This window comes from Drosophila subobscura, chromosome E (assembly GCF_008121235.1).
Source record: "Drosophila subobscura isolate 14011-0131.10 chromosome E, UCBerk_Dsub_1.0, whole genome shotgun sequence".
Lineage (NCBI taxonomy): Eukaryota > Metazoa > Arthropoda > Insecta > Diptera > Drosophilidae > Drosophila > Drosophila subobscura.
The window spans coordinates 9,647,114-9,674,464 of NC_048531.1; the positions used below are offsets into that span (position 1 = coordinate 9,647,114).

The following is a 27,351-nucleotide window of genomic DNA, read 5'->3' on the forward strand; positions in this document are numbered from 1 at the left end:
CACTAATTACAGCTTGCATAAGGGATAACGCTTACTAAGTATTCCTTCGCTCTTTCCTTTATTGCAGCCTTTCATCTGTATTCGAATCGCACCGAGGAGCGCATCGAGGATGATACTCTGGCGGTTAAATATGAGGATGGCAGATGGTCGAAGCCGTATTACGATTGCGGTGGTGGCAACATTTGGATGCTAACCTACACGGTGCCATTCTTTGGCTATGAGAATGGCAGCTATCACTTCAAGTAAGTAAGCCCCCAAACAATGGCCAGTGACTGCAAAATGGCTGCACATGGCTGTGTTGCGCATTCATTCTATAAATAATTCACAGCCAAGTGGAATTTGAAAAGGAAACTGCATTGGCCCGAAAAGTGCCACCCGAGCGAATTTCCCCAGGACGAGACAAAGCCGTAGTAGAAACTATGATGAAGCGACAGCGTCAGCTTTCTGGCTTTTGTCTGTTGTGTGTGGGGGAGGAGGAGAATCAGGAGTGCGAGGAGGGAGACACTGTAAATAGCAAAAGTAATTGAATAGCTGAATGACTGTTTTTACTCAGCTTTGGCTCTTCGGTTTTGCTCCGCTCTGCCTGGCACGTGCAATCTGCTTTAAGTTTTAGTACTTTTTCCCTTCATCGAACCATCGAAGGACTTCAGGGACCGATAGCAAATTTCACTCACGCACCGCTCCAAATGGAATACGTTCAAAGAGTGCACAACATTCTTATGAAACTTTATCGCGTGCTGTTTTTTTTCTCTCTCTCTCTTGATTCTTTTCATCATCATCTTTATTTGAAGTAATTTTCAATTTTTTGTCTCACTTTTTCCATAGTTTCCTGGCTGCCTTTTCATGTTTGGGGCCAACTTTTTCAATTGAATGTGGAAATGGTTCAAAAGTTGGCTGGCGGAACTCTTTGCCAAAAGAAAACACAAGTGAAGAAATCGTTGAGCAAGTTATGGGAGTTTGATGCGAAATTCATTGACGATGAATGCTCCCCGGCGCATGGCCGTTCAGATCAATAAATTACAAAACTGCTCCTGCTCCTGCTCCTGCCTCCGTCTCTGACTTTTGAGAATATTTAATTAATTCCCCGCTTGGCAAGGGATCTGTCTGTATTTTTATTTTCTTTCATTAAATTTGTTAAATCGGCTGTGCGGGCGTTAGTCTCTTTATTAGAAAATGCTTCAAATGTACAGCCAAAGCGGCTTATGGGTTTCCCCACTTTTTCGGCTTTGACAAATTACCGACAGGCCGAGAGTGAGGCTCGTTCCATCAGCATAATGACAACAGCTTCTACTTGCGGCTGCCACTCGGGCTGCCACTCAGGCTCATTCTCCCAACGATTAGTCGTCACTCAGCATTGTTGTCAGCGCTGATTCCACTGCCACTTCCACTCTACTACATCCATAATTTCAATTATCACTTGGCTTGAAAGCAGCCAGCATGCTGCAGCACAAGAAGACTGACAACAGACAGCAGCAAGCGTCTGGCAACAGCAAAAAAGGCAACAACACATTTTGGCCAGCAAACTATTTTCACTTAGTGGCCAAGCTAGTGGCGGGATTACGCAGCGCTTTTGTGGCTGCTGCTGCCTGGGCGGGACATGGGCGGACGGGTTGGGTGTTTGTTGTCTTAAAGTTTTGCTGCACTTTGATGGAGTGGAACTTTGGTGTAGCTATTTATTCAATATAAACAAATCTTCACGCTCCACCATATAGCGCTCGTAGGCTTCGGTTGTGGCCTCACCCTCCTGCGGCGGCTTGTAGCAGTAGCAGGGATACACCATTCGCACTTCCTTCCACTCGGGCGTGGCCCCCGGCACGGCTGTTGTGGTGAAGCGGAATCTCTGGCGCCCTGCAAGTGGCTGCCCTCCAGCAGCGAATTAAAATCTCCAGCAGGCCAAAACTACTCACATTTCGAATGGTAGTATTGCTCCTGCCACCAGGACAAGGACTTGCGGCGCTTCAACCTCTTATCGGCATCGCTATGGGTATCGGGCAGTGCAGCTGCTGCCAGCGAGCAGACCAGAATTAGCTGGATGAATCGCATTTCCCCCACTGAAAACTTTCGACCACGCAGCTGGCTGTCACGCTGCCTGCCAGTGGCCTGTCCAATGCATTTGCGATTTGATATGATACCGAAATACACGTACTTAGCGAGCGTTTGAAATGTAATTACACGGCACCCTCGGATGGTGCGTATGATGTGAATGATGCCCTCCCGTTGGGCTCTCAGGTGGGTGGGCAGGCAGCAGAGCGCAGTGCTCCAAATTGAATTAAAGCAATCAATTATAAAAGTTCTACTCACACACCCGCACATGGTACGCCTATTTGCCGCTCAATGACTTTCTACGCTCAATAAATTTCACATTTAGCGACAGGAGCAGGCAGCAGGGAACAGGCAGCAGGGAGAGCAAAGGGGAATGGCTCTTTGAGCACGCCCACTATCTGGCGGCGCCACTGTCGATGTCGGAAGCTCGGCAACTGCCTGCAATTAGTTGCAACATAAATTTGGTCTGCCGGCCTGCCCCTAATGGACGGATGCGCACAGTGGATGCGGCAAATAATTCAGCACAAATGTTGAAATCACTTCAATGTGCCACGCATACAGTGAAGAAATTAGAGCCAAACTTGTGCTGAAAGACACTCGTTAAGAATATTAAGTTGAAACTTCACTGATTATCAGACATCAATTGAAATGCGTTCCATTAGGTTTGACCCGCGCGGGACCACTGTGTGCTGGAGAGGAAAATTAATGTGCAAATGTTAAAAGTTCGTTAGTTGAGTTCATTTGTGTGTGGGTCCCAGCGCTGCAGCTGTTGGATGCAGTCTCTGGGCTCCTCGTCAAACAAAGCCCCTTTTGTTTCAACAGCTTAGACGGGAAGGAAGGACTGGGCGGCAAGTGGGCGGTATAAAATTGGCTGCAGCGCAGGGTAAAAGTTTTGTGGCTGGACCGGACCGGGTAGCGGCATCCTTTGCCGACTCCCCCATGTATCCATGTCCGTGTCCGGCTCATGTTAATAATGTTCTGCTATCAGTTTCCCATTAGTTGCCGGGAAATTAATTTGTTTACGTGGCAGCGGAAGCGCAAAAAAGGAAAGAAAGACTGCGCAAAAATAAATAAAGCGAGAGGAGAGTGAAAACTTTTGCTAATTGATTTAATTTGCTATGCGGCGTGTGTGTGGTGGTGGCTGCCTCTCCATGAAGAGCAAATATACATATGAGGAGCAGGGCAGAGACGTCGGTTAAGCACCCGGCGGCACATAAAGTTAAAGTTAATTTTATTATAAATTATTTGGCCAAACGAAATGGCGCATTAGTCCAGCGCCCAGCACAGAGCACAAATCACATTAGGCGCCCGCTGTGAGCAAACGCCAAGGGACAGGACAGGACAGGCCTCCCCGCTGGGGCAATAATTTTATTTGATTTCATTTAAGTTTCGCTTACAGCACAGCACAGCACACAGTAAAGTTTCAATATTAAAACGGAGACGTAGGAGGAATGACAAAGCTGTAGAATGTGTAAGCCGTAATCCTGGCATTGTATTTATTTGACTTATGCTGCAATATTGCCTGCCACTGCCAGTGCCTGCCCCATTCTCCCATCCATCCAGATAGGGCTACTGTGTGTGTACAGACGAGCATGTGGCTCTTGCCCTGCTCTTGGGCAAAGCATAATGAGGCAAACGGAAACGGAAATATCAAATATCAGGCAATAAGCATGACTTGTGTGGCAGTGGCTGGATGCTGCTGCTGCTGCTGCTGCTGCTGCTGCTGCTGTTTGCTTGTTATCCTGTTGCAACTTCAGCTGCTGAATGTGGACTTGATTAGGAATGCTTCTGCAGCATGTGTCCCGTCCCCTGTGCTGTTTATTTCTTACGAAATCACATAGTTTCCATATCGCCTTGCACTTTACTGGCACACCCCTTCCAAGAGCTGCTGCTCAAAGCATTTATTCGAGACTCCTCATGTCGAAAAGTATTTCAAAATATCTAAAATAATTGCTATTAATGGAATCCTTTTGATGCATCAGGGATCCGCTTTGGGCGGAAATATTTGTGACCACCACATTAAAGTCAACAACGTTTTAGCGCAAATTGAAGGCACAAATTGTGGCTGAAACCCTTTTTGCCCCCAACTCTAGTCGCAAATATTTTTGACATCATTTCGGGGCCCATGTCGCTGGCATTTTCGGCTGCGTAGGCCTACGCTTTTATGAGCCGCCGCCACAAACTCTGCCATCGAGGTGCAAACTACAAAACCGATTATGCGCATTAGCAGCAGGCGACAGACGCGTTCCAAAAATTGGCGTATGGCGTGTGCGTATACGTAATGCCACACAAATGAGTTGTTTACAAACTGGTTACTAAACTGAGTGCGTGACGGAATACACACAACCCCTGCCCCCCACTCGATATGCTTTTACCAGTCAGAGCAAACATTATGAACTCGAAAATGGAGCAGCACAACTCCAAGGGGAGCGGGGAGCGGCATGCCGGCAATGCCATCTGTATTAGCTGACATCGCTGCCATTTTTAAATAGCTGGCACGTGCATGTGTGCTGGCACGCGCTAGCGTATCGGAGACAGCTCCAAAGCTCTTCTCAGATGCACTTCCACTTATTCACGTAATGCGTTTGTGTTTGTGTGTTTGTGTTTGTGCTCGTGCGTGTGCTACGTGCTCTGCATTTGCAATGCACTGATTTTACGCCTCACCTAATGCGTAATCCCACCATCCTGCATATGGATGCTCTCCCCACTCAGACTTTTATTGGCTGTGCAAATATTTGTCTTTTAGACTTTAAGCTAAAAATTCGATTCAAGTGCGAGAGAGAATTTGTTTAAAATTTATTAAATTATGCCAACATTTTCGCAATCCTCCACAAAAATCAACAGGCAGCAGCCCAAACCTAAGCCCAGCGACTGTTTGCAATGAGAGTGAGCCAAAAAAAAGAGAGAACAAATGTGCAAACAACTGCGTTTACGGCTCATTTGTAGGCATTAGGCATTGTGTTGGGTTCTCTCTGCCTGTGTGTGTAAATCATGTATGTATGTATGTATACACCAGATAGGCAAACATCCTGCCGTCTGGCAGCTTAAGGCGCAAAAACTAATAAATCAATATGCGACACGCACAGATATTGTCGCACAGACCTCATTCGAGGCCAGCTCAATCAGCTTATTTTCTAATATCCGTTTACAAATTATCTTCAAAAACTGCCAGCAACAACAAAGGCGGCGTGAGTGAGGGAAAAGACCAGGAAAATACGACCACAGAAAATGGGAAATGGCATTCGAATAACGCAAAACGAAAGCGAATGCGAAACTTTATCCAAAAAGGAAATAAGAGAGACACACAGAGACAGCGAGTCAGAAGAAGAAAGAAAAAGGCCAAGCCGGATCTGGGTGCAGGACATAAAGGCGCTGGGATCAACTGCTGGGGAATTAACATAATCATTACTATAATGTAATGATGGGCCATTCTACAGGCTCCCGTCGGAGGCAGTCGGCAGTAGTAGTCCCTTTTCGTTGTGTGCCGTTTTCTTTCCCCTTTTCTTTGCAATCAATAAGTTGTCAGAAACAATCAAATAAATACAAACTGATATGTCAATATTAACTGACAGTCACATGAACCCTCCCGGACACGCACCCGAAACGGAGATGAAAACCTAGACCGAACCCAGACCGTGCACAATTTTCCGGGAGCCCTAAGACACACACACACACATGAAGGCCCAAAAAGTCGGGAAATTGCCGAGGAAATCAAAATGTTTGGCCTTTGCTGTGCCTTTTGGGGGTTACGAGGGAGTAATACCGTAGAAAGCGGTCGAAGAAGATCCTTTATAAGGTTCCTGCTGAGAATTTACCAAATGAAACACAAACTGATCATGCCCAATCTTTTTTGTTCCACCAAAAGTTTCCTTTGACGTCAGTTCAGCGCAACAGAGGGACAACAGGCGGCAAAGGTTTGAACCACGGGCACCGTCTTGGGCTTGAAAATTGCGTACAATTCTGAGATTATGCGTAAAGTTGTACATGTGTTCCGGCTGCCTGGCTGCCTGGCTGCGAGCCTGCTGCCTTCACAATTCTGCTTAGGTATGCGTGTAATTGGGTGGCTGTCCTTTTGCAGGGGCGACCTTTGAGGCAGGCATATAGGATTTCAGGCAGCGTCGACAGCTTAGTGCACCCTTTTCATGGCTTTATGTCTTTGTCAAACGACAAGCAGGCAGGCAAAGCTTCTTTCTTGGCATCCCCCCCATGGCCATTGACCATTCAACGACGAGCAAGAAAATAATTTTCTGCCATTTCTGGCCTGAGCTCGTTTTCAATACAAAGGAAACCGTAACCAAAACATGCTTCCTCCTAGTTTATCCCCTGGGCACGGCTAATGTGTGTATGTGCGAGTGCGGTTCCTGGGGTTCCTGGGGCTTAGTCTCCATAGACATATGCGCAATCAAAGCAAGAATTTATTGTTTGTTATCGAATTGGGCAAGGCCACGGCAGAACAAAAAACCCACAGGCCAGAAGCTTGATAAAGCAATGCTAGAAAAACATAAATAGAACTCTCAGGACTTGCCAGGACTAGATGGTACACACACACACTTATTTATATTGAATTGAGTTTTATAAATGGCGCCATTTGGTTTAAGTGCCGCCGCCCAGTTGATTGTTAAGCTGACAAATTAATAACATAAATTTTTAACGCCTTTTGCTAACTCTCTCTCTGTTTTTTGCACACTCTCTTTACTGCTCGTTGCGCTCCATTTTGTAGGGGAACATCTGGCATTGATATTGACTTGCGGCGCGTGGACATCGACCAGTGCCCGCAGCGCCACACGCCCGGCACCAAGCGGCCCCTAAATATCTTCGCCGGCACCGACAAGTGCAAGCAGCGCACCACAATGGTGAGACAGAAACTCGACCCGACCCCATCTCAGATACTCCCCAGTCAGCACAAAATTTTAATTCCTTTCTTTCTGTCTCCGTGTGCAGTGCGAGGCCATCATGGGGCTGGGCTTTCGTCGCGGCTCCTACAAATGCCTCTGCCGCAAGGGATTCTACTTCCCCGATGTGGTCTCGCTCCACAAGTTCTTCAATGGCAGCCTGCTGGAGGAGGAATACGAAAAGCTGATGCTGGTAAGTGTGCTGCTGACTCACGACTCAACGCTCAGCACTCAAGTGCTGATGCTGAGCGAAATTCGCACTCATTAAATGTGTTTTAGGGCAAGAACTCAACGTACAACAGCAACAGCGAGTACGAGTGTCTGCCCTGTGCCGAGGGCTGTGACTCCTGCGAGGACTCGTCGCCCTGCATCGCTGCCCTCAACTGGCCGATGCGCACCAGCATCCTGGCACTGGCATGCATTGTCATTGGCCTGCTGCCGCCTGCGGCCTGGTTTACCTTTCGCTATCAGCAAGTTAAGGTGAGTAATCAGTCTCCAAACACACCGAATCAGAAATAACAGCAGACTTTCGACGATAATCAGTAATGGGAAATCATTATAATAGCATTATCCTCCCACTTTTTGTGGAAATTGCTCTCTGTCAAATTCCCTCAGAGCTGCTGTCATCATTGTGGCCCCCCACTAAGCGGCTTAGCATTGTTAGATTTGAGCTAATTTTGTACGTGCGGCCAGGGATGACTCGTCCTGCAACGGACAACGAACAACGGAAATTGTCGCGCATAAGCGGAAGTGCAAACATCCACACAACTGTCGACCGACTTCCGTCGCGAGAGAAACAGAGACTAAAGCCGAAAGCCGAAAGCCGAAGGCCCCGCCATGTACAGTTCACTCGAGTGTCACTCGGACGCTCATTAAGCCTGTGAACAAGCTCAGCCATCAAAAGTCCGTCCAATTGTCTGCTGACTTGCTTTGGGTTTAAACCATTTGCAGCTTTCTCTTGTCATTCTACAGAACGACACTGGGAGTAATAATGTTCGGCCTGGGCAAAGTGAGTTATTCAGCGTCCACACACACACACCCCCAAGTTGCTGTCTGACATTTGTGTGCCCCCGGCCAGTGGGTCTTACACCTACACACTCCTCAGTGCACTCCAGGCCCCAACTCTCGTGCCACTTGCTAGCGTCCCAAGGCAACTAGCCAACTAAACTGTTTTCATTCCTAATGCGATTCAGTCGCATTTGTCGCTTGTTCTCTCTCTCTTTTTTGGCTGCTTCTCTGTGTGAGTCTGAGTGTGCTCGAGTGTGTGTGTGTGTGTCCAAACTAATTAAATGGCGCTAAACATGCCGCTCGACAGTTTGCCAAGTGTGAGGACAACTCGACTCCTTCTCGGCACTCGGCACTACTTTGTTGTCCTTTGTTCTTGTCGGTTCTCCTACCGCTTGGCTCCTTCTCTTGTGAAATTGTGCGACTAAAACGATTTCAATTTAAATTTCAAAAGTTCACACACACACACACACACACTGCACACTAGTACACATAAGTTATTCGCTTGCAGGACTAATTGAAAATATTTTTGCTTGCAGGTTGTACGTGCCGCCAGTCCCGCTCTGTTGCGGGTCATTGCATTGGGCGCCTTCTGCATTTATTGCACGGTAAGCACTTTTTGTTGACTGAATGCCGTTTTCGTGTAATTTATTTCAAAGTGGACATTCAAGCATAAATTGATGTTTTAATTATGGCATCGCCAGTCGCTGGAAACATTCTCCAACAAGCGGAAATATCTGTTGCACATTATGCTGCCACCAGCGTGGGTCGACGCGAAGAGAAACCATAAATCGCCACCAAACAAAAATAAAATGGCAGTTATTCATTCCGTAAAAAGGCAAATGAGAACGGGCAAACGATTGGCAGTGAATGACCGACAGACAGGCAGGGAGGCAGCCGCTCGAACCCAAATTCCCATCAATTTCTGAACAATTTAATTTGATTGATTTATGGGAAGCGTCGAATGCTAATGGAATACTACTACTGGCCAAAATAAACAACTTTAAACGAGAGTTCATCGAACGTCGACATGGGGACGACGTGGGTGAAGCTGAGGATTTATTTATCTATTGCTGATTTATGCAGCCGCCACACACACAAACAAACGCACACACTCAAAAGCTGTGTCCTAGAGACAAGGATATCTAGTTTTCGACATTTTTTGCGTCTCTCTGTGTGTGTGGGAGATTTTTCTTTGTTATTCTTTATAGATAAGTGAAAGGTGCGAGGCGTTATTGGATCATAATCCTCGCCCTTGGCAACTTGACAACTTTTAAGCAACATTTTAAATCATATTTTTAAAGCATAAAATTGGCATTTGTTTGGGTTGTTTTCCTGCATTCATCCACTCAACCATTGACTATCATTTGCTGTCAATTGCAGAACATTGTGATGTATCCGAATCCGAATCTCTATACCTGCACCGCTCGCATCTGGCTGCGAGAGATTGGCTTCTCCCTCACCTACGGCGCTCTGATGCTTAAGACCTGGAGGTGAGTAAACGATGTAACTGATGATGTGTGAGAAGTCTCTTGCTATGTTTGCCATTTTGTCACACAGAATATCGGTGATTTTTCGTGTACGCTCCGCCAAGGCTGTCAAAATCACCGACGCTGCCCTGCTGAAGCGTTTGGGCATCATTTGCGGAGCCATTGGCACCTGCCTGCTGGTGAGGACACTCGTCTCGCCGCCAGATGTTGTTGTGGGACGCACCGCCGATGACTTGAAGGCGTTCCTGTGCAAGACCGACTGGTGGGACTACACATTCACATCGAGTAAGTGCCCAGCTCCCAGCTCCCATCTATTGTCCATCATGGGGGAGCAATTTAATATGTCCGGACATGAGCCACTGCTGATTGGCCAGTAGCCACTTAGGAGCAACTCCAACCAGTTTCACAGCAAAAAATGGAAAAGCTTACAATGCGCGCGTTGCTCATACGCAGTGTGTGCGGCAACATATGAATTGTGCAAAAAAAGGGCAAGGGAAATGGAAAAACAAAGCAAAAAGCGTACCACTGCCAACGGGCGACAGCTTATGGCTGCTGGCGAGTGGCCACTCCACTCTCTTCCAATTCACTGTACGCCACTCCCCGGGGAGGCTTAAAGGGAATTCCATTTGCATCCATCCACACACACTGTTGTGTGCTGTGTGTGTGTTCCGGCCAAAGGCATGTACGAGATATGAATATGCAGGCATCTTTTTTTTTCGTTCGTTTCCTTGTGGCCGGCATGTGTCCCCGCCCCCCCACATATGCAGCACTGAAGATGGATAAGAATGGGATTAAATGTACGTCCTGCAGCACTGCCTTGACTGTGTTTCGTTTCGTTTCGTTTCGCTTAATTACAAAAGTTTAGGGGGCCAACTTGAAGCACTTTCCATCTTTGCAGCCTTGGGCATGGACCGAGACTCTCTCTCCCTCGTTTATAGACAACAATTATCGTTGAGTCTCGCGTTGCTGCGTCAGTCACGCACTTTGATGGCACACAGATGCTAAATAACTTGATTTGCTGTTGCTGCACGCTGCATAGAACGAAGGGGCACGTAGCGCGTATTACAATTTTTTAATTGCATGCAGCACGCTGCAGCTGGCAGCTCGCTCTTCCCCCTCTCTGCATGCCCTTGCTGAAAGAGTTTATTGCTTAAAAAGTGGATGCTCCCTTTTTTTATGACTTTCCTCTGCTCTCGGGGGTCTCGTTCGCGTTTCATTTCACCCGCAGAGATCGCAGATTTCTCCTGCCAGCCATTCCATGCCATTGCCTCGCTGAAGCTTTTAGCTAAACAGCAACAGAGCGGGGTCGGTGGTCGGGGACGGGGGAGTGGTGCAAAAAATGAAAATGATAACGTAATTACATTTCTCTTTGCTAATTAATGTACAAAAAGTGAGCTGCGAGGCCATTGAAGTGCACAAAGGAACTAATCCCTGGCTATTTCCCCCTTTGCTCTTTTGCCCCGTCTCTCCTTCTCTCTCTGTAGTGGAGGTGCTGTTCCTGGCCTGGGGCGTTCGACTGTGCATCATGGTGCGTAAGGCACCATCCGAGTTCAACGAAAGCCGCTTCATATCGATGGCCATCTACAATGAGTTCCTGCTCACCTGCTTCCTCAACGTTTCCATGTAAGCAAAACATTCACTTTGACTGAACAAACTCTATCTTTTCCAATTACTCTCCTACCTCTTCCTCTCTCTCTCTCTCCCTCTCTCCCCTCCTTTCTGTGACAGGTTGTTCCTGCAATCGCCGGCCAATCCGGATCTCCTCTACATCATCTTCTTCTGCCACACACAACTGACGGTCACCCTGCTGCTGGCCCTCATCTTTGGCAGCAAGGTGAGTCTACCTCCCTGCCACACCCCGCTCCTCCGTTCATTTCCCCTCTTGTGTGTGTTCATCTTTTGTTTTGGCAGGTGTACATAGTGCTGCGCAGTGGCAAATCGCATCAGGAGAACATTGGCATGGGCACCAAGGCATCCGGTGCCAAATTCAATTTTCGTCCTCAAGTCCGCACCTTTGCCAATCCCAGTTCGATGACCACCTCAACGGTGCCAGTGGCGGGCACAACGTCAGCAGGTGAGTCCACAGTCCAGCGATAGCCAACAATTGCCTCATTTGTGCGTAATGGACGGACCATATCGACACTTGTGACAAACGACAGTGTCCACTTGACAAATGTTCCGAGCAGACAGATTGTCTGCAACGCAAACTGAGGAATTGGGGAAGAGGCGAACTGGGGAGTGGGATAATGGGCGAATGGCAATGGAGGCCTGCTGATGAAGTCCTTTGCTGCCTGGTCTCGAGCTTTATTTATGTCATATTATTTTGCAAATTAAAAAATGAGCGAAACAGGCGGCGGCGGCGGCGGCGGCAGCTTCACTTTCCCTTTTATCTCCAAAGTCTAGACGCGCGTCATGGAATGCGAAGGGTTTGGAGTGGAGTGTGGAGCGGGGAGCGGGGAGTGACAGCGCGGGGAGTACATGTCCCTAGCCATATCTAGTGACAGCTTTGACTACTGATTTATGTGCTTTGGCTCGTACAATCTACAGTCTTAGCACCCAATCCTCTCTGCTGCTCGACTCTCCTTTTGTGGTTAACTTAAGGGATTCTCTGTGCTTCTGCTTGTCCATGTGTCTGTGTGTGCTTGTGCCTGTGTGTGTGCCTGTGTGTGTGCTCGTGTGTGTTGAGCAAGGAAGGAAATAGCTACGAAGCACAAACTTCCGCCAAGCTGCCGCCGACGCCATATTTGTTTATCGCTTCGCTGGCTTTGATGTATAAACAACTATGTGTACCATTTGTGGCGTCTCTGGCAGGGCACTCAAGTGAGCCATCATCCAGCAACGAGGACGCTGGTGCGAGTCCAACTGGGTTGTGGGTAGTGGGTAGTGGGTACTGGCGCCCTGCAGCTGCAGGTGTGTGTGGTGTGTGCTCTGTAAGCCAATTAAGTTTCTGCCAAGTTTTGGCTTTAAAGTTCTCTAGCCACCAGCCACCAGCCACCATTTGAAGCACTTCTGTGCTAAGGGGCAGTCATAGATCATCAGGTTGGTAGCCAGGGTAACCATCGATTTTCATTGAGCAATCTCAACTTTTAGCAAGAAATTCAATGGAATAACAATTGATCAAAAGTTTGGGTGAAAGGTGCACATACATTTGATTTTCAGGAGAAAATTGTTAGAAATTGTTTGCCATTCAACCACATCCTAATGGACATGGAACATTGAATCTATGCCAAATCCCTCAACATATTAATGTATAACTTTAACAACAGCAAAGATATGGAGTATTTCTCTCCTTAGAATTTACAAGCGCTGATGCTGTCCTTGGAGACTCTGTAGTCCCCGCATTATTATCGCTGGGTCTCGGTCTCCTATTGCGTTTCATGGCGAACCTTTTTCATTTGCAACGCTCTTCAGCATTTTTATTGCAAGAGAGCGACGCTTTATGTTTTAATGTTTTATCACCACTCGACCTCTGTGTCTCTCTCTGCATCTTTTAGTGGTTGGCATGGCTTTTATTTAATTTTTTATTACTCGTATTTCTATTCTAACACAAAAAACCTTGCCCATTTTTGTGGCTGCGTAAATTGTGCGTTAAATTTACATTTCTTTTTTTTTCTCATTGTTATTTTCATTCATTTATTTTTTCGCATTTTTTTGGGCCTTCATTTCGCTACTTTAGTCGCGAGTGTTTTTTTTTGTTGCGCTAGTCGAGTTTTTTAAGCGGCTCTCAATTTGCATATTTAAATTGAACAATCACAAAGTGGCAAACACTCGCCCAAACACACACACACACACACACACACAGACACATACACATGCAGCTGTGGCGAATTTTAAATATTTTGATGGCGAAAAGGAGGCACAGCAACGGAAGAACATTTTGTGTTGCATACTAAGAGACGAAGCACGGCACTCACATAATAAATTCAATTTTTGCCACTGTCGACCGACTGACTGCTCCACTCGACTCGCTTAATTTCGCAGCCATAAATCTAAATTCAGCGGCAAACAAAGCAGCAGCAAAAAACAACAACAAAATAACAAAGCAAACTTGATGCTCTTGAAAATACTCTTCCCAAACTGTGGGCAGTGTCGCCTTTACAGTGAGAGTGTTGCCCTTTGCCCTGAAATGTTTTAATGGGAATGTTCGTCTGCAGTCCCAGAGCAGCGTTGAATATTTGTTATCCTTCTTAGTATTTTATAGTATTCGAAAGTTCGGCCTGCTGGCCCGGTAGGTGGACCACGCTTAAATCATACTGACAGGCTTTCAGTTGAATCGAACGGCCATTCATCATTCGGGCCAACATGGAGGACTGGAATCAAAACCCAAGTCGCCGCAGCCACAACTGGCTCCTGCTCCTACAACCAAGAACTTTCGTTGCCATTTCCACATTTCCCCAGCAGCTACATACATTACGCATTTAAATTTACGGTCTCGGATCGGGGCTTGGTTCGGTTTTGGGTCGGGGACTCTGGCTGAAACTTTTGACATGGACGTGGAACTTTTTTAGTGCTAAAGTTGGCAGAATGGAAAGAAAGGGAAGGCTGACAAGGGGTGACACTGAGAGGCTTTTCCGCGGTTCGCTTTTGTTTGCCACTGTCGCCACGGATAAATACAATTTTTTGTTCCTTCATTTCTTGAAACAGAAAACAAATTGTCCGACCAGGAGGCACTGGAGGAGATCCGCCAGCTGAGCATGCAGCTGCAGCGCATACAGGAGATGGCACCGCCCAAGGGGGTGGCCGTGATGACGATATCGAGCCTGCTCGATGGACTGAAGACCTCCGGTGGCATGATGGCCGTGGCGGCCGGACATGCGGCAGCGCGTCAAAGTGCCCTGCCACTGTTGGCGCTGAACGCGGAAATGCAGAAATACAATCAGCAGAACCTCAATGCGAATGGCCGGGGTGGCGGCACTGGCAGCGGCAGTGGCCGCACAAGCATACCCACAATGGTCCTGGAGACGCCACCCTCGTCGACGCCACCCTCGACGGCGTACGAGGAGCGAGCCATCAACACGGAGCTCAGCGGTGACGATTTCCGGGAGCAGCTGCTCCGTCGCACCGCCGACGGTCACATCATCTGCAGCCGCTGCCTGGACGCGTCCAAGGAGCATTACTACTGCTGTCCGCCGCGCAGCGCCTGCGACCATATGGGCTCGCCCCAGCAGGAGGGCAGCATCAGCTTTGCCAACATCAAGCTGGACTGCATGTGTTCGCAGTCGGAGGACCTCGACCAGGACCACACGCTGCGGCAGCGGCGCCCGGCCGTGCGCTCGGCGGCCACCAACACGCCGCCCCCCAGCTGCAAGCGTGCGCCCCGCAACCTGCTCGAGGCCGACGTCTGCATTACGTATCAAATTTGTGATAACTGTAGAAGTAAGTATAAGCTTAGTGGCCGCCGACGCAGCGGCAGCTGCACCCAGGCCCAGACCCACAGCCACGTCCAGCCGAACGGCGCCACGGTCCAGAGCCAGGTGCAGTCGCGCAGCAGCGAGCTGCTACTCGATCGCAGTGTGAGCGTGGCCCTAGCCGCTGCCAAGGCCGCGCATTCCACAGACGACATTGTGCTGTACACCAGCTCCACGAAAGAGGAGGAGGAGGAGCAGGAGCAGCAGCAACAGCAGGATGTTGGGGAGGAGTTGCCCCAATCCGCGCCTGATCCAGCCCCAGCGCCCTCGCTGGGCAATGTGTCGAACGTTTCGAATGCCTCGAACAACTCCACAAGTGGCAGTGGTGGCGCAACGCGTCCCAAGCGGCCGGATAAGTTGGTCTTGGATCTGAACGATCGTTCAAAGTACACCAAAGAGGTTTCTGTATAAAGATTTAGGAAAGCTAAAGGCAGAGGCAACGAGGCAAAGGAGTTTCAAACTCTCTTTCAGGTGGTTTTTGGCCTGGCATTCCTGTTTGGTTTATAGTTTATGTTTACGCAAATTGAATAACCAAAGACTTTAAATTGTATTTCCATTAGCCACTTACTATACTCGTCTGTAGATATCGTTACGATTGAGCTAAAGCTAGAGATAAGACACGCCCCCCAGGGCCCTAAAACACCTGACTTCAGTGAAAGGACAGTGAAGAGTGTCGGGTCAGGGATTTGCATATTGCTTAGCAAAATGATTTGCAGCCATAATGAGCCCCTTAATGCTGTGAATATATTTTGCCCAAGCCAAAATGCAGGAGACCCAGGCGAAAGGCAAACAAACCAAGGAGCCCCAGACACAGACAACATTTTGCTGGAAAGTCATGTGTTTTGGGCCTGGCTATTTAATTGAATTTATGCACATTTCATGCATGTGAATAATTGCAACATAAATTGCATACTAATTGAAAATGGCAACGAATCATTTCCAATAGTTGTTCAAATTATAATGACGGTGAAATGCATTTGCTGCTTAATTAATTAAGTCATGTCTAAGTGCCGATCCAATTAAAATACTAACACAATACGTTCCAACGCAGTGCAGTCTCTCTCTGTATACAATTTAACAATAAGTTTGTTGATGGAAACTGTTTAATATACATATCTCTGCCAAAACAAAACAAAAACAAAACAAAACTAAACACAAACTACATGGAAAAAACCCCAAATAAATATGCGAAAATGTATATGTAATTGTAGTTAAAATTTCTGATGAATTAATTTGTTCGTGTATACATAATTAGCTGCAATATTATAAATATTTTCCAAATTACACACACTTCACAATTGTAAAGTAAAACAAGTGTTTATTGTATGTATTCGATGAATGTAGTTAAGCATCGCTGTTATTAAGTGGAAAATACATTAAATGTATGGCTTAAATGTTGTTTAAAGCAATTCAATAAATGCCGAATCAAATGGATGCACGAATGATAATTCTTTTCACCGCCTGGAGACTCAAGTTCTCTCATTAGGCATACGCAGCGTGGGATACAATTTGAACAGCCTCCTCAGCACCTTATCGGAGCAGACATTGCACTGCCGAGTGCGTACTACATATCTGGCCACGCCTATCTGTACCGGGGTGTGGGTGTGGCCAAGCGACGAAAAGTGTTGTCGTCTTTCCTTGCGCATCCTTTATGAGCATGTTATGGCTTTTATCTTTATGGACATGCCTGTGTGTGACCCTTTTTGCCATTTATGTCTGCCATTCCGGAAATGCCTTTTCAACTCTCTCCAACACACACGCACACACGCACACTGTGACACACTCACTAAGGACACTCTTGCTGTGTAACTGTTTTGAAGGAGACGTTAATTTAAATGTTTTACGGCCGTCGCGTTGGTTCCGCCTCATCGGATGTTGTTTTGTTTCCTACTCTCTTCTGTTCTTTAAGTTCCTTCTCTCTTCTGCTTTGTTTTCCCTTTCTGTTTGTGTTTCAAATTAAAATTTTCCAAACAGGATGACAGTATTGCCCACGCCCCCACACCGCTCTCTTGGGTGTTATCAGACCCATAAAGGACTTCCAGGATGTGTGCCTACGTGGCTGTGTGTATTGAATTTTAAGCAGAATTCAGTTAGAGCAGCGGCACGTTCTCGAGTTTTCTTTAAATTGAATTTCAATCATTTCACTCCAACAAATATGCCTGAATAAATATGTCTGCCACGGATATACACAGATATCAGCACATACATACATATATGTACATTAGCTGCTGCTTTTTTTTGGGCTTATTTACTCGCACAGAGAACAACTTTTTCCTTGCAGTTCAAGCTCGTGACGACATTAATTAAACTTTCAACATATGCGCACCCCAGCCAACCAGGACAATAGTCAGTGAGAGAGCTGCAGCATCGGCGGCTGAGAGTGTCTGAAAATCCGCTGAAATAAGCGTATACGTAAACGAGGCATTTTCCACTGTTAACGACTGTCGCCGGAAACTGATTTTTATACTTTTTTTTATAAACTTTCACATTGGCATGGAAAAGCGAACGAAATATGGGCATTTATTGGTTCAATTGGAGTCCCCCGCAGCCACGCATTTCCCGACTGAATCCTACGCCAGCTTTTGTTCACCCCACACCACCAACCATTAAAAGCAAACGTTTTTCATGGTAATTAAAATCAGCTTTCGCCCTGCCAGAGCAAAAAGGGTGTAGCACGAAAGGTTTAAACAATTAACTCCATGGTAAACGGTGCGTGATAGTTGACCAATTGAAAAGGAATTGTCTGGCATTCAAAGTGGTTAAAAATAAAGCCAAAATATCACTTAAGCATGACAATTTGTGCCTTTAAGTTGATCAAATAAAGATGAACTTGCTCGAACTTCAAGTTCAATGCCTAAACACATTTCATTAGATGCAATGACCTGAGGGGCCTGTGTTTGAGGTGCTTCAGCACAGCGGCGGCTTGTTGCTCAAGAGTAGATTTTCGGAACATTTAATTAAACGCCTGTTGCAGAAGCGCGCCAAAGTCAGAGCCAAAAACTTCATCTTCCCTCCCAGAAAAACTGGGTCATAAATTTCAAAGCAAAATGAGTGGAGGCTGCCGGGAGGGGGACGGCTGCAGTAACGATGTAAGTGGAAGATGCTCTCTATGTACAATGCCAGACGGAGGAGCAGCAGGTCGTTCTCTAAACCATGAAAATGGCACTTAGCAGAGAAGAAAACCAAATTGCTTTTTTCATCGTCGGGCGGGCAATTGCAAAATCTTAAACAGTGGCTCGAACAAATTTATTTCCATGTCGGTGTCGATGTCGATGCTGAAGCCATTGCTGGTGTTTGATGGCTGACTGGGTTGTGCCCTGCCCTGGCCTGGCATGACCTGGTCTGCTCCCCTAACGTCTGATTGTGTGTGGCAGTTTTTGAGCATTTTTTTGTTGTTGGCATCACTTAATTACGGCAATAAATGCCAATGGCAATTTCTTTGGCATTAAATAAAAACATGTTAACGACTTGCCAAAGACCGAAAAGAACAAAAAGCGATGAGGAATAATAAAAAGAAACGAATGGCAAGAAGGCAAACAAGCTAACAAACAAACACACATGCATTTGCACACACACACACACACACATACTCGTACATATCCGGGAATTGGGCTGGAGCTGGGCTGTGATAGGGTAACATGCTGTTGGCAAGGACACCGCTTGTTCGGGCTCGCTCTGCTCGTGCTGTAGCCAATTAAAATTAAAGGAGGCCGTGCCTGTGTGTGTGCGTGCCAGGGGGTACTATCAAAAACAATAAAATTAAATTGCTCAACACCTTATTAACAGCAGATGGCTCTGTGCCCAAAATAATGGTAATATGTGTAGCAAGAAAAAAACGACAGAAATCACATTAGACTTGTGATTTTTTTTCTGTTGCTCTCTAGAAGGGAGCGAGAAGTCGCTTTGCAGCGGAGGAACTAATTAATATACTCAAAATAAACGGAGTACTAAGCATTCAGCAAGCAACGACCATCGCAAAGTTTCTGCAACTGCCAGTAAAGAGCGAATGGTGGATCACAATTTAGGCCTTTAAATTTGTTAAACTTAAATGAATTTTAATTACATTTCATTGGTCGTACCACGCCATCTGCGAGGCTCTTCTCAAATATTTTTGGGCCGTTTATGGCTTTATCTGCAGCTGTCCTGTTTACACAGACATAATTCAGCAAAAGATGACTCATGCCTTGCATAAGCTGCAAAAATATATTGCACAAATATTTCAAGCACATTTGCATATGTATGTGAGATGTCAGCTCAAACGATGATGCTTGTAAAATATTTTTAGTGCATTTGTAAACATGCCAACCAGCTGCAAACTTCAGTGGCTTCATGTCCTGCTCTGTCAGACATTTGCAAAATAGAAATGAACTTCTAGCACGACCATTGAAATTCTTTAATCGCATACGTAATATGCCACCCCCCCGGCAGAACCTCACACAATTGCATGTGCATATGTGCACACGTGAATTGCATTAGGAAGCTGCCGACACATAAACTAAATCTGCCACCTCAAGTTCAAAAGATTCCATCCCAAACGAGGAAAGGGAAGAGCAAAAAACAGCCACAGAGGTGCCGACTGGGAGGGGGTTTGGGCATCCATTTGCATTAGAGATGAGCCCGTGATCTGTTATGCATAGGATTTAGAGACCATTGTTGAGCGAAGGTGACAGCCTTGATAGGAATTCTCGAACTATTTTCAGAAGAGAATTGAGACGAAGTTCCCATCCCTAGAGTCAAAGTTCACGCACTTTTTTGGCCCAACCAACATGCACATCTCGAGGCGAAATTCAAACATCTCTTGGCAGTGCGAACGACAATGGCATATCACATCTCAGCTTCTGTGTTCCAGCTCAGCCACAGAGCCCCAATGCGACAGCGAGGACTCCGACTACGCCTACGCCTCCGACACCGAGTGTGTGCGAATGCGTTTTCTTACGTTTACATTCACGTTTACGTTTACGTTTAAATTTGTACGTGGTTGATGTGTCAGTTACAAGAAGCAATTGTGGAAAATGTGCCGGTTGGCAGTTTTGGCATAAGATCTGCGATAAGCGCCAAATGCTGGGATCTAAGAATGGCTCCAGACGTGTGAGGATGCTGTGAATGGAATGTAAAAGTGTGCACACTATTCGTAGAAATACCTATACGTACATACATACATATGTGTGTGTCTGTTTGCTGCCAGCTGCCGATTGAGATAACAAAGGAGAAACTACTAGGCACCAAAAGTTGACAGAGACAATTGTTGTTTGGGATATCGAGCCTGGGGCACCGGAATATTTCGCCCAATGACTTATTGGCTATAAAGGATAAATGTGTGTATTTGTATGATAAGTACTTTAGTTCCGGCTTTGCTTTTGCTCGTAAATGTTACACGTGTTTCCCTTCTGCATCTCCTGCTTTGTACTCTCATCAGACATTAAAACTTCCTGCACTTCCTGCCAGTCAGCACTTCCCCGCTGTCACCTTTCCCCTGCCGCCTCCCTTGAAGCACACAACAGGCTTCCATTATCATCCACTCCAATAGTTTCGCTCTGATTGCATTCCATTCACAAGCCACATAATATTTAGCCCACAGACCTGTGCGGCCAGATGAAGTCATTAAATAAAACTCACTTCACATGCGTATACTTAATTTTTAGTATTGTAGGGATTTTATGTGCTCAATGTACAAAAACAGGGAGTGTCAGTATCAAGCAGCCGACGCTTTAAATACCCTTGCACACAGCTCTTATATTATTTGATTCCAATTAAAATACAATAATCCAATGCAACAAAAAAACATTAGATGATGCAACAAATCCACAATAACTGTAAGGAAAATACATGTACACAGTTTGTGTGTGTGCAACCTAGGTACAGCATCCGCAGCAACAGCACAACACAACACACATCCGTATCCGCATCCTCATCCGTATCCGTAAGCTGCCTGTTACCCGCGCGGAAATAATACTGCAGCCATATGTACGTACAAATGTAGGAAATATGTATACATGTAGGAAATATGTATACATGTAGAAAATATGTATACATGTAGGAAATACATATGTATGAGTAAGCCTCAACTGTTGTTTTAGCTGGCGCCGCATTTAAGAATCAAAACGCGAAATGTTTTTAAATTTGAAAAGCGCAAAATCGCTCAACATAAAACAAGCAAAATAACACAAACACTCTCGAGTGATGTGCTCTCACGTACAATAATTACTGCATTTAGGATTTAGCTCTTGTAGAAGAGCAGAAGAGCAGACAGCCGCCCCCCGCAGGTAAATTGGCTTGGCAAAGAGCTGAAGAGGAATTTAATTCAACTGCAGATGGAGCTGTAATCGGACAAAGCAAAATGAAATTCAAGTGATTCAAATCCGGTGAACGGTGATAATGAAACAAATTTGCGGCATTAATTGCCCCAAACGACAAAGGTGGGACAAAGCCACATTAGTTGTGGCATACATTCTCGTCGTCCTGAGTATCCTTAACGTAGGCCCACAATGAGGCACATCTTCAACTCAACACACTTGCCGGCTGCTCAACGAGCCCTGAAATTAATGGAGACTGACATCACAAACATGCCAAATGAGACAATTTTAATTAATTCCACAAATTTTCAGCAAGACCGCAGCAAACCTCATTTTGTATACTGCATACGAATGGTCCATACGGTTCAAATGGTCATAAATATATTGCATTGTGGGATTTGTGACAGTCAAGGGCGATGGCCTGCCTGACACTTAATCAAGAACGGATTACCGCCAGGCAGCAGATATGCCAGGGAGAAAATTCGAGAAAATTAGCAAAGTCAAGAGGCTGCAGGAGTTTGCAGATGAAGATAAGCTCGAAGGCTGGCATAATTTATGCTTGACTATTCGTCTGGATGTGTTCTTGTAATTTTCTTGCAACTAATTGCTTTGAAAGCTGCACGGATGCCACTTGACACAGTACTTGGCGCTCCAACTCTTTACACCCCTCCTGCCCCTGCCCAGAAGCAGTTGCAAGCGTCGCTAAATTAAATGGCTGACAAAGTGAGCAGCAGCAGGAGCCCGCAGCTCGGGCATCGCCCTACTCCGCCCGCGCTGCTTGCTTGCAACTAGGAGGAAGCATAGCAAAAGACACAACGAGTTTTCTTTTATAATTTGTCGCCAATTGCAGTAGCAGCAACAGCAGCAGCAGCAGCAACAGCATCAGTGGCAATGCCGTTGCCAGTTGCAGTCACAGTAAGTATTCCCGCCTTCAACCGTACAAGGACGCGGAAAGTGCCAACTGGCAAACTGTGAAAAGTTGAGAACGCAAGGAGAAAGTTTGCCATAAATCAGAATATTTTAAAAGTGTTTGACAGCGTAAAAAGGAAAAAGGGAAGAGCGAGAATGAAAGTGAACTGTGGCAGTCATAAGCCAAGATTATGGCCAAGAACTAGTAACCGTGTCGAAGCAGCAACAGCAACAAAAAAAACCATTAAAATGGAGTGCAAAAGAGCCCTGGGGCACTGGCAGACTCTCTGGTTGTACTCTCAGCCCAGGACTCTTCCAGCAGTTACGCTGGGAAATGGCAAGTAAGTTTTTGGTAACTTTTTGTAAATTTAATCAAACAATCATTGGGCAATTGTCTGTGCTGTCAGCAGGTTCGCCTTCTGTTTGTCAAATGTTGCCATCAAAGAACAAACTGGCTGAGGGCATGGATGTGCCAGCACCCAGTGGAAGTTCTGCAGCCAGCTCCTGGCATCATTATGCTCATCAACGCTGTCGCTTATCCTTCGACTGAGTGCAGTCCTAATGCAAGTATTTTGTGCCATCATCCATGCTGAATGACTCTGCCGCTGGCCCTGCCGCTTTCCACCATCCAATTTAAATTCCTGTGCAACTTTTAGCTTCGACTTATCCCCGATTTGCATTACGCAGATGATCTGCAGTTGAAGCGACATTGCTCCCTCTCTCTCTCTCTACAATCGTAGTTTTCGATGCCGCAGCAGGCGTGTCAGCATCGACAGCAAATACTAGACAAAGTACACAAACGAGCTACAAAAGTTTGATTGACATTTCAATTAAATTATTGGCAAAGTTTCTGTGGCTGTCTCTGTGTCTCTGCCGCTGACGCTGACGCTGACGCTCTCGTTTTTATTGGAATGTTTCGAGTGCAGAAAACTTTGCTCGCCGAATACGAGGAGATCTATGAGCCGGTGCTGGTCGAGAACCCATTCACCCTGGTGGACACACGCGGCATAGGTCTGCGCCAGTACCACGTGGCACTCACCTCCAGCCGCATCATCTTTGGCTGCGACAACTTCTACAAGCACGGACAGCGCGACAGCGTGGCCAGCAGCTATGGGAACTGTCTCGATCCGGAGATCGAGTGCTTCGAGCTGGTCAGCCTCATTCCGCTGCAGTTGATCCGCTTCAACTTCTATCGCTACCTCGATCGCTGCCTCATGATGGTGAGTGTCAACCATCAGCTACAGCTGACCTCCCCGCTGTCGCAGGAGCGTCCAATGATCTTGGAATTCGGGGGACACGTCTACAAGACGTACTTCTGGCGCACCTGGCGCGAGCGTGTGTCCACCATACGACTAATGCAGCCGCTCTACAGCCAAATCACTGGCCACTCGCCCTTCTCCAGCACGGACGTCTTGGTGGACGACGAGGAGACCGTTGCGCTGGTTCACAAAGCGCCCCGGACACCGTCCGTCATAAGCAGGTGCCAGGCCGAGTGCTGACCAAAGTCATAAGAGGCTTTTCGCAAATCCCTCGCAAACATTCCTTGCCTCATCCACTTTTCAGACTCAACTTAATGTTCATCCCGTTTGTCGATTTATTTATTTATTTTAAATATTAAAACACCTTTACGTTGCCCCCAAACAAAAGGGCAAAGTCTTGCATCCTGGCAGAGTTTTTAAGCCATTTGTAGACCTTGCTCGGGGTATCAACTAGTCCATGCCCTGGCGGCCACTGTGTGTTTGTTTCGTCTTATTTTTTGTTGTTGGTTAATGCAATCAGGGGCGGAGCAAGAAATGCCAGCCACAATTGGAAACCCAAAGCCCTGGTTTCGGCGGCTTGTTCTGTTGACTGTTTATTTTGGGAGGCGGAGCCGCTGTGGTGCGATGTTGGTATAGCTGGGATGACGACGAAAGAATGTTGTATTGATGTGCCCAGGCTCTGGGGCATTTCCCCCCCTCCTGCCCAGTCCTATTTTCACAGCCAAGTTAACCAACAAAGTTTTCAATTTGCCGACAAACTTAAGCCGCAGCCACAGCACTTGTCGTGTCGAGTCAAGGCCTGGCATGGGGCAGGGCAGGGGCAGAACATGTCTGTCTCTGTCCATGTGTCTGTCTGAGCGTGCAGCTGACACCAAAAATCAATTGCAATGAAAATGGTTGGCAAATAAAACCAACAAAAACAGCAAATAAAACAATCGTCATTGGCCTTATTTGGTCTTGCATCGTTTAATGGTCAAAGTTGTTCAACTTTTGTGTAATTTATTTGATTTGCTTTTTGTGGGCAGGCGGCCGTTTGATAAATTACAATTTATTTAATGAAATGTGCAGACACAGAGGCAGAGGCAGAGCAAGCATTAATCATACGCCATGTGGTGCGCAATAAACAAAAACCTCCCTGAGATAGCATTTTAAATTTGAACAAAATGTTGCCCGCCTTTTTGGCACAACTTTAGTTTGAAGTTTGCCCACAAAAACCCCGTTGGCCTGGCAACGCCATTCCGAAAAGTTAATTAAAAATCCATGGGACATGGAGAGGAACCAATAAAAATAATCACACCACCACAACGACAGCAACACCAACAGCCCACGCGGCACCCGTCGCCCATCTAAACATTGTTGGCTTATTTTGTATTAATTTTTAATACACCTGCCCCGCCAGCGCTTGCCATTAAGTGCGGACCTGTTCAATTTCATTTAATTAGCCATTAAGACATTTAAAAAGCGAACTCAGTGACGAAGGGGTGGCTTATCCCGCTCCAACCCCCCGGGGCCATGTGGCGGGCATTCAAAATTGAAATAACTTCTGGGACTGGGACAACCATTAACCATCCAGTCAGGAGCTCAGTCAGCGGATCTGTTAAAGCGCTCACCCACATTCTGCGCATTTTTGCTCTCTTATTTGTTTATTTACTTGCACACGGTATGGAGTTCAAAGTGTTTAAGCAGCCACATCAACGCCTCGGCCTGGTAATTGCTTCTTAAAAATTTGAATTTGAAATTTCTTTGAGCTCGCAGAGTCGGCAATTGGTCGACAGAAATTTCGTTTAAGGCATCGCTCATTGACAGCCTATACAGCGCCTACATTTAGCCAAAGGCCTTGGCCATCGGTGCGTATACGTAATTTGAAGTGGGTGTCTGGCAATAGGTGTGGAGGTGTGGGTGTGGGTGTGGGTGTGGGCGCGTATTCCATTAACACGAAGCTTCGTTTGACATCTTGCCAGGGCATTAAGCATTGAATTTAAAGCGGCAACGTGCTACGGCGAGCCCACCAACACATATGTACGTACATATGCATGTACGAGTACATACATACATACATACATACATATGTGCAGCATAAGCTGACAAGACAGTGATGGATGTGTTTCATGTGTTTATTGAATGCCAACAGCTGACTCTACACACTGAGCCTCCTCCCTCTGTAATGCTTTATTGAATTTACCATGCTGGTACATACATATTTACATATTTACATATTTATGTATGTAAATACATATGTACATACAGTGGCGGAAAAAATAATAGAAACGACAGGCGATTCACACTTGAATCCAAATATTTTGTTTTTGGTGAAAGTTGTTTACATCAAAACAAGTTTGCTTTGTTGCAGGATATTAGGGCTTTATGTAGGACCCTCTTTAGGGCTCCTTTCGTAAGTTTCTTAAGCAGTGTATCCTGATTTGTATGAAGACCACGCGTTTGTCTTGGAAAAAATAATAGAAACGAAGTCTAATTTTTTCATAACTTTTCTTAAAACGGTTTTAAGCGAGTTATATTGGTAACAATTCATAAACCAACGGCCAAAGAAGATATAAAATACCTTTTCCCGTTGATCCGGTTGTGTTTGTTGTTGTTAGAGCTTCAGAATGGCTCGCGGAGGACATTGTGCGGATATTAAAAGAACAAATATCCTTACACCAGGATATGAAGGTCACACAACATCTGATAGTGTTACTATTCTAAAATGGGTTTAATAAAAGCTTTTTCGACGATTAAGGACAAACAATAACGAAACACACGCGGAAGAATGCACGCAACATCGGCTTAGTTCAACACACCACCTTGTTCAAAAATCAAAAAAAAATTCTTTCTCTCTTCGGAAAATTTGAAAATTGATCTCAATGCATCGGTTAGTAGTCGTACTATATGACATAGGTTGATTTAGGTCGATACAAAATTACACAAAGCTAAAGTAGATGTATATACTTACGAAAATGAGATTCTGAAAGGTACTCAATGCCTCAAGGTGCATTTATTTCGTATAGTCAAAAAAAAAAGTGTTGTAGGAAAATGAAACTAAAGTCAATTTGCTCAGATTTGTTAGGAAATCTCATATTAGGAACCTTAATACAACTTCCCACGACCAAATGTACCCAGGACGAAATAAATGCACCTTGGGGCATTTGGTACCTTTCTGAATCTCATATTCGTGCTTAGGTATGTCCATTTCATCTATGTGTAATTTTGTATCGACCTAAATCAACCTATGTCATATAGTACGACTACTAACCGATGCATTGAGATCAATTTTCAAATTTTCCGAAGAGAGAAAGAATTTTTTTTTGATTTTTGAACAAGGTGGTGTGTTGAACTAAGCCGATGTTGCGTGCATTCTTCCGCGTGTGTTTCGTTATTGTTTGTCCTTAATCGTCGAAAAAGCTTTTATTAAACCCATTTTAGAATAGTAACACTATCAGATGTTGTGTGACCTTCATATCCTGGTGTAAGGATATTTGTTCTTTTAATATCCGCACAATGTCCTCCGCGAGCCATTCTGAAGCTCTAACAACAACAAACACAACCGGATCAACGGGAAAAGGTATTTTATATCTTCTTTGGCCGTTGGTTTATGAATTGTTACCAATATAACTCGCTTAAAACCGTTTTAAGAAAAGTTATGAAAAAATTAGACTTCGTTTCTATTATTTTTTCCAAGACAAAAGCGTGGTCTTCATACAAATCAGGATACACTGCTTAAGAAACTTACGAAAGGAGCCCTAAAGAGGGTCCTACATAAAGCCCTAATATCCTGCAACAAAGCAAACTTGTTTTGATGTAAACAACTTTCACCAAAAACAAAATATTTGGATTCAAGTGTGAATCGCCTGTCGTTTCTATTATTTTTTCCGCCACTGTATGTACATATCCATCCAGCATTGATTGAGATAACACAAGAGCCGAGTTCTTTTGTATGCGCTGAAATCAATATTTCATTTGCAAAGGTCATTGATTTCCTCCACAAACGAACAAACAGTTTGTGTTTAAATCGTACAAAATTGAATACAATTTACCCCTATTTTCACACACACGAG

At 45.6% G+C, this 27,351-nt stretch overlaps 3 protein-coding genes across 3 annotated transcripts in view; 2 read left to right on the forward strand and 1 right to left on the reverse strand.

Annotated features, from left to right (window-relative positions):
- LOC117891082 overlaps positions 1-16,192 on the forward strand; it is a 46,340-nt gene extending 30,148 nt beyond the window's left edge. The window contains exons 4-14 of the mRNA XM_034796262.1: positions 68-242; positions 6,764-6,896; positions 6,985-7,128; positions 7,215-7,415; positions 8,480-8,548; positions 9,324-9,433; positions 9,501-9,715; positions 10,915-11,053; positions 11,159-11,264; positions 11,342-11,504; positions 14,075-16,192. Of these exons, the coding sequence (XP_034652153.1) occupies positions 68-242; positions 6,764-6,896; positions 6,985-7,128; positions 7,215-7,415; positions 8,480-8,548; positions 9,324-9,433; positions 9,501-9,715; positions 10,915-11,053; positions 11,159-11,264; positions 11,342-11,504; positions 14,075-15,249 (2,630 nt within the window). The 3' untranslated portion in view covers positions 15,250-16,192. The remainder of the gene's footprint in view (positions 1-67; positions 243-6,763; positions 6,897-6,984; positions 7,129-7,214; positions 7,416-8,479; positions 8,549-9,323; positions 9,434-9,500; positions 9,716-10,914; positions 11,054-11,158; positions 11,265-11,341; positions 11,505-14,074) is intronic.
- On the reverse strand, positions 1,649-2,060 carry LOC117891085. The gene is made up of 2 exons (XM_034796264.1): positions 1,908-2,060; positions 1,649-1,848 (listed from the first exon to the last, which is right to left on the reverse strand). Exons 1-2 carry the CDS (start codon positions 2,041-2,043, stop codon positions 1,670-1,672), a joined length of 315 nt encoding a protein of 104 aa, XP_034652155.1. The 5' UTR covers positions 2,044-2,060; the 3' UTR covers positions 1,649-1,669.
- A 6,736-nt stretch (positions 16,193-22,928) lies between the features above and the next one.
- LOC117890517 lies at positions 22,929-23,635 on the forward strand. The gene has a single exon (XM_034795421.1). It carries the CDS (start codon positions 22,952-22,954, stop codon positions 23,537-23,539), a length of 588 nt encoding a protein of 195 aa, XP_034651312.1. The 5' UTR covers positions 22,929-22,951; the 3' UTR covers positions 23,540-23,635.
- The last annotated feature ends 3,716 nt before the right edge of the window (positions 23,636-27,351 follow it).